At 34.4% G+C, this 7,801-nt stretch overlaps 1 protein-coding gene across 1 annotated transcript; it reads right to left on the bottom strand.

The window, feature by feature from the left end:
• Window positions 1-466: 466 nt before the first annotated feature.
• Window positions 467-7,475, bottom strand: LOC106674251 (protein germ cell-less). Its single transcript, XM_014406869.2, has 9 exons — window positions 7,042-7,475; window positions 6,856-6,979; window positions 6,520-6,616; window positions 5,863-6,014; window positions 5,666-5,796; window positions 5,445-5,611; window positions 5,180-5,381; window positions 1,490-1,702; window positions 467-1,391 (listed from the first exon to the last, which is right to left on the bottom strand). The coding sequence occupies exons 1-9, from the start codon at window positions 7,194-7,196 to the stop codon at window positions 1,202-1,204; spliced, it is 1,431 nt and encodes a 476-aa protein (XP_014262355.1). The 5' UTR covers window positions 7,197-7,475; the 3' UTR covers window positions 467-1,201.
• Window positions 7,476-7,801: the final 326 nt, after the last annotated feature.

Raw genomic sequence — 7,801 nt, 5'->3', positions numbered from 1 at the left:
AAGTTATGAACATTCTGGATCAAGGTATGGCCTTGAAGAAAAAACAAATTCAGTTGTTACTAACAAGTTTTCGACATATAATAAGGTCATCAGGGCACAACAAACTTAAATATATCTACAGATTGACATTTAAGTTTTTTTCAGGTGATCTCGTATTTCCTTAAAGACCAACTCTGTCCTAAAATTGTCAAGGACTGTGGAAGATAGGACTGAGCGGTCTCTCAAGTTGAAATAGGTCCTGTATTTATTCGATTTTATTCCAATTAGTCTAAATTATTAAATAAATTTTTACTTCCAAACCATTTATATTAAATTTAAATTTTCCGTTCGTGCATGAAATGAACCTCATGTAAAACAACACAACAAAATAAAATGTGTTAATATCACTTTATTAATATTTTGTATTTTGTGATTGAACAACAAGGCAACAATTCTATTGTGGAATTTCAGAAATAAGTCTCAGAGATGCAAAACAACTAAACAACCTTACTTTTATTTGTAACAAAAGCTAAACATTTTTTTTATTTATCTGTAAGTTTATATGTACCATAGGAAGCATGTAATTTAGCAAAAACAAGTAAATATAATGCATGGGAAAAAAGTTGTTAACTATCTGTTAAAAGTTTTACAATTTGTTCAGACTATCCTCTGACATTAAGGCCATGCATAATTCACTTTTCTCATTTAACTAAAAAGTGTTATTTATTTACAATTTAATTTTGTGGAGAAAAGTTTTCTACTTTGAAATATACGTATATACATAATATATGAAGTTAATATCTATAAAAATAGGTAACATTATTTATGAAAAATACAGTACCTTAATGGATTAGTGTAAAGTTAGTGTTAAAAAATATTGGTTTATAAAACAAAAAATGAAAAAGAGTTTAGTTTTAAGTAATTTAGATAACAGTACATGTTAATGCATAAAATGAAACCCTCCTGTCTAATTAAATCACTTCCTTAAAATAAACAAAAAATAAATGTAATTATTATATAATAAAATAATTATATCTTACAATAATTATTAAATTTATGCATTAGATGGAATGTTACAAATATCCAGAAATAAAACGCAAAATAAATTGTGAGTATCCTATGAATTTATGGGAATTTGTTAAACAGAATACAAGATTATTTATACAAAAATATCTTTAGCTCAGCCGAGATTAATCATAGGCCAAGAGATTTTGTAAAGCTTTTAACTCGAAGCCACAGTTTTTGCTGGTGATGTTAGTAAGATCTTGACAAAGATAAAAAGAGGGTATTCAAATTCTGAATCAAATGAGAGTAGTTTTGTCTCCTGGCTCCTTGTAAGAGAAAGGTTTATTATATCAGTCTTCATAAGTTTCTTCACTTGGCGCTGCTCATCGAACGTCAACAAATCGAGTCTGCAATTTAATTATATTTCATGTAAGAATAGAGATCAGCTTGTCAACTACTGTTATTTTTATTGTTCAATAACATTTTTTTTAATTAAATGTCTTACCTCACTAATATATTGTGAGAATTATCAACAAGGGTGTAATCAAGGTATGTACGCTGTCTTCTGACTAGAATTGAGTTATCTACAATAGACCAGACTAGATCAACACCAAAGCTGAACCAGTTCCACCTCCATGACCTGTTGTCTCCAGAATGGATTTCTCGCCCACATCTGATACTGTTCATGTTAAAGAATTCTTCATCTACAGATGTCGGTCTAAAACCAATTTTAAAAATAAATTAATTGTCGTAACAAAAACTGTAATTAATTACAACAATAACCCAGAAAAAGTTTTATGGGCAAGTTCTTACTACGAAATGACAAAAGTTCATTTTTGTGAACCAGGAGTCAAAACAAAGGCCCAAAACTACCAAAGTGGCATAGATGGTGTAAAATCAAATCTGATGAGGTTAACAATGAGTATATCAAAAAAATTAGTCTTCAGCACACAAGGCTCAGACCACACAAGAGTTGTTGAGAGAGCCATTCTACCACCACCATCTCTAATAATTCTCTCAGTTGATAAACTGTGTACGTTTGGTTAAGATTACACTTGGCCAATAGATCGCATGCTGTAAAATTGGAAGTCCAAGAAATTTCCTCTAGTTTCATAGGGTTCAGATCTTGGACCTTTTCTGCTGGCGCTCCATTAATAAAAAGGTTTCTCAATATAAACATTAGTATAGTAAAATAATCCAATTTCATCACAGTATTGGTGGGACCAAAAAGTAATGTCGTTTCTGCCCATGTCAATATCCGTTTGTAATTTATCAGCTCATTGTGTACATCAGTCGCGCAAATATTTTTAAGGTTTACTTGTTTACTCGTAAAAAATTAAATCTCAATTTTTTTACAATTTATGGTGATATGGCCAGCTAAATACCAGAAGAGGTATATATCAAGCACTGTATGCTTTTTGAGTTTCACTTATTCACTTTAGTAATGCTACAGTTGCTACCAAAATCATTCACAATGTTTATCCAAGTGCTTTAGACATTCGTAAATACCAAAGGTTGTTTTCTATTCAAATCCGGTAATTTTGAACTTTTCGACTCGTATCGATCGGTAAGACCAACAACTTGAGGCAATGACATGTTAAGGGCAAAAGTGGAAGCAAATCGTGTCAGACAATTGAGGAACTGTCAAACGTTCTTAACCAACCTTGCTTGACCATCCAAGAACATTTTCATCAGATTGGTAAAGTAAGCAGAGCAGGTGTTTGGGTCCCGTTTAATCGTCTGAAGAAAACAAAGCTAACCAGTCCACCACATTGTACTTATTGCTTCAATGTCACAATATAGAAATGTTTTTGATCGATTGATCAAAGGAGATGAAAAATTCGTTCTCTATGATAATCTAAACCACAGAAGTCAGTGGCTCTTTACAAATGAATCGCCACAGAGTACAGTTAAACCAGGTTTACACCCGAAAAGGTATTTTTGTTTGTTTGGTAGAGCTTTCACGGGGTAGTTCGTTTTTGAAGTGCTGAAACCAGGACAAACTGTGAATGCAGATCTTTACTGCAAAAAATCAGATAGAGTAAATCAATCGTTAATTGAAAATTGCCCACCGATTGTCAACAGAAAAGGCGTTATTCTGCAACAAGATAATGCAAGACCGTACTGCACGAGATAAACCCTGGAAAAAATTAATGAATTGGGGCAGGAAGTAGAGCCTCACCCTTTCATTTATTACAATCGCTACATTTTCTAAATGGCAAAAAATTTGAAAATTTGGATGATGTATAAAAAGCCATCGCTAGATATTTTACTCAAAAATCAATTGGTTTTTATCGATCTGTCATTGAAAATTTACACACTACATGGCAAAACATTGGTGATAACGAGGGTGATTACATCACTGATTAAAAATAAAAACTTGTAAAAAATTTATCAGTTCGAATGTAATGTAAAAAAATGACATTACTTTCCAGTACCCCCAATAGCTTCTTTATGAATTAAAGACTTGTGGTATTTTTTTGTTGAAGTCGTGAAGAGTGATCAGAAATAAAGTATTTTAGAAAAACACCTTTTTCATTTTTTTACCGACGTTTCAACCTTTATTTGTGTCATCTTCAAGGCATAAAGTGTGGTGCTATTCTTATGGCGTGATAATGTTTTGTGTAAAATTGTTGTGAAACTTGTATTTGTTCATGAATGATCTAAATCATTTACGTTTTTGCCATTACAGTGCTTTCTCTCTCTCCCTAATCCAAACTTCGGTATTCTGAACATTCTAGTAAACCGGACTGGAAAATGACATGACAGCTATGAAATTTAACTTCGATGGCTGAATAGATGATCAGGTCTTAACCTGAATGGCATATTAACTATATTAACAAATTGAGGTCATTTCAAAGACTAGGTTGTTTGATGATGACGGGAGCATTTTCAACTACAACCACCCTAGCACTTGAGATTATAATCAATACTACACCTCTACACATAGAGGCTAATGTCAGAGCACTAACCAGCTGTTATAGAGTAATTAGTGAAGGCAGTTGGAACCATAAGGGAAACAACATAGGTCACTCAAAAATCCTACAATTATTGAGTAAGGTCAACGGCCAACTATTAAGCGTTAGTGATAAAAAGGTTAAAACCCCTTCAGGGAAAAAATAATACTCCACATGAATATAACTACAGCGCGGTTGATGACCATCGAAACATAGACTGTTTCACCGATGGTTCACTTATTAAAGGCAAGGGAAGCAGTGCTGGAATACATATACCTAAATTAGGGATCAGCATCTCCTCCCCTCTTGGTAATAACACCCCCGTTTTTCAGGCAGAAATATGGGCAATTAATGTTTGCTGCAGAACACTTATAGATAATAAAATCAAGGGAAAAGATATTAGAATTTTTTCTGACAGTCAGGCCAGTTTTAGGTCATTACAAAAAGAGTTATCAACATCTAGGCTGGTGGAGGAAACTGTTGAACTTATTAATAGGATCACTTCTAGGTATGAGAATAGGGTAACCCTCATTTGGATACCAGCACATAAAGGACACGATGGCAATGAAGAGGCGGATAGCCTGGCCAAAGAAGGCTCAAATACTGCGTCTGTCGGGCCATAACCGGTATTACCCCACTCTATAAGCACAGCAAATGAGAGTACTATAATAGCTGGGGCATGAAACAATTCCTTAAGAGATAAAGATTGGAATCTGTCCCCCGGACATAGGCAATCGAAGGAGTTTGTGAAGGAGATCAAACCAAAAGAATTGAAAGGGCTATTCTCTAACTCAAGGAAGGGAATTAGGAGGCTGATAGGTAACCTGACGGGCCATTGCCCTTTGAGAAGACACCTCTTCGTAATGGGTATTTTACCAGACCCCTTCTGTCGTTTTTATGAAATAAAAGAAGAAACAGCACGGCACTACATCGCCGTGTGATAGGTTCGCCAGGTATAGATACGAAACTTTTGAAGGAGAGGACATTACCAAGGAGATAAAATGGTCCAAAATCTTTGGGTTTGTAAACAAGTCCAAGACAGCAGGACACGTGAACCGACCAAGTCCCGGACCCTTTAGGGATGGGGTACGAGTCTACCCAGGCATTTAACCCCTCGGGACTTGGTCGCCCGCCCTGCGTAATATATAAACCTGAATGGCCAAAAACATAAGATTTGACAGCTTGCCGAGATTTAATACAATAGCACGTAACAGAATTTTATAGTAGTAACAATGTACCCTTTGTCTGATCCTGATAAAACACGAAGAAGATTGACCCACTGTGTTTTATAAGCCTCAAGCATCCAAGCTTCAGGAATTATCTTGTCCTTTGAGATATTTAAGAGGTCTTTAACATGGAGTAAGAGATGGCCTAAACGCAAACGCCTGAAAATAGGCTCAAATTCCCTGCCAGTTTCACTCATCAAAAATGGTACATCTCCTGAAAAAAAAATTAAAAAATAAATAAAAAATTAAAAATCTTCGTAAACATTATTTTACATACCTTCACCATTGCAAAAGAAAGGTTCTGGCTCTTTGCTGCAGTCAGATGTGTCCATGTCGACATTTAATCTGTTATACATCCATCTTCTCAGCAAAGAATACAATGTCATCTCTGTTTGGATGACACAAAGGTCAGGGTTGGACAAAATCACATTCATCAACTCCACACTTAAAATGCAATAAATTTATATGCTTACAAAAACTCAATTTCTTTTTACTCACTCGATTTCCTTCAGTCTAGCTGGATTTTTGTAATAATAATCAGTAAGGTTAACCGAAAACCAATCAATCACTTTTGATTTAACTTTCTGAGCACCATATCGACATGAGGCATGATAATACTGAACAACAGTCTGAAGCAAAAAATAAAAATTTTACACATTATTATTAGTATATATAAAAAAATGGTAGCGTCTTACAATTGGAGAAATTGTTTCCAGCATGATCTCGTAGCATTGTTCTATAAGTCCTTCAAGTTGAAACATAGTAGATGCTGCCAGCACACCCACAACTACCCTTGGCTCTACTATGATCTCATCTTGGTAAAATGACCCAAAAACAGCAGCAAGAGCTAAAGTATGAAATTAATTAAACAAATATTACAACTCGAGTGAACTTGAAAAGTTATATAATTAAATCATATATGCATTTAGTAGCCATAATTGACAGTATTATTTTAATTATTATACTTTTAATCTAAGGTCTTTGTTGAGATGAAAAAAGCAAGTGTCACAAACTGGATTCGAACCCATGACCTTTGGCTCAACATGCCCTAACCTTTAAAATATGACAAAAAGAAAGGAAATTTGAAAGGTTGTGGGTCGTGATGAGGAGTTAGTGTCTGAGTGGATCGCAACACGATAACTGAAGTGGTTAGAGCAGCAGTGTATTGAGATAAAGGTCATAGGTTCGAATCTTGCTACTAGCTTTTTCATCCCAACCATCTTAGACTAAAAGTATAGTTATGCAAATAGTTTATCTGATTTTGAGGATGGGTTGAGGAGGGGTAGGAAGTATATATAAAATAAAACCATAATAAGTCATGTAAGCCAATTTCTTTTTTTTAAACAAATTACCTTCTTCTGTGATATTTGGATCTTCGACTTTGATGCTTATGTATGACTTTTTTGATTCATTCCAAGAACCAGAGAACATACTGTTAAAATATTGACTCTGAAAATTACAAATAATAAAAAAAGGTCGATGCTATCGAACGAAATTTTATAAAAACTACACATTTTCTCCCTAGTACAACATATTTATGATACAATGTTTTCTCAATGTAGTAGAATAACATACAGTGGCCATAGTTGGACATGGATGAATGTGACCCACAGGCCAAATTACAATACATACTTCATAGCTTTCTATAAAGGCTGATTATGTTAGTTATGAAAACAAGTAGAAATCACCTGCCCCAAATATATTTTATGCAGTTTCCAGTCTTTGTCAAGAATATTGACTGTTATGTCACTGTCTTTCCCTTCAACATACAACGCCTGGAAAATGTAGTGTGCGGTGCAGGTCAGTTTCCGCCTGGACAGACAAAGTCATTAGGTTTTCTCATAAACGATAAACATTTGAACCGATTTTCAAACCTTTTGGGTGAATGAAGAGAATCGATGAGGTGTGACTCTTCAATGTCAATAGCATCCTTTTTTCTCTTTTCTCTGTGTCTAATGTACGAATTGGACACTGTCCGAATTACACCTTCTGGACAATAATCAATCACCGCACTCCATAAATTTCCCATTTTTAGAGCAAACACATTTGATCAAGTGGAATCCCTAATTAATCGTTGTGACAAGTTTGTGCCCATGTTTTAGCAAATCAATCTCGGGTTAGGATTGTTTCTGCAGCTTTTAGTGTTGTCCAATTGATCATTAGCAAGAACTCAATAACAAAAAATATTTTAAAAATAATAGAAAAGACTAAATCTGTGAAAAGACTGACTACTTTTTATGAAGCGCGTGTGTGTTAATATAAACAGTATAAAAAGTATAAACAAACATCAGCTGTGACCCAAATTTTTGACAGGAACGTAGGTTCCTCCAGGTCGAAGACGATGGCACTGACCATGTTACGTGCCACTACAGTACGGCACTCATGGGCGTAATAGTTACGTACCATCAATACGTATCAAAAAACTTGGACTAGTCAAAACTCTTATTTTACCGTTTTATACTGCAGTACTGTCTACTCTTTTTCACTTAATCACACTCCTATTTTTTTTTAAATTGAATAATTTTTAATAATTTCACAAGACTTGTATTGAGTTTAGGAAGAGAAGAGCACATCTCAACACATGGCATGTTCATTATGGGTATTAATTTGATTACATTAAACTCCGATCTCTTA

The sequence above is a fragment of the Cimex lectularius genome, unplaced genomic scaffold (genome assembly GCF_000648675.2).
Source record: "Cimex lectularius strain Harlan isolate CLEC.00 unplaced genomic scaffold, Clec_2.1 scaffold264, whole genome shotgun sequence".
Classification (NCBI taxonomy): domain Eukaryota; kingdom Metazoa; phylum Arthropoda; class Insecta; order Hemiptera; family Cimicidae; genus Cimex; species Cimex lectularius.
The sequence above is the reverse complement of the archived record's forward strand: the minus strand, read 5'-3'. Positions and strand labels throughout refer to the sequence as shown.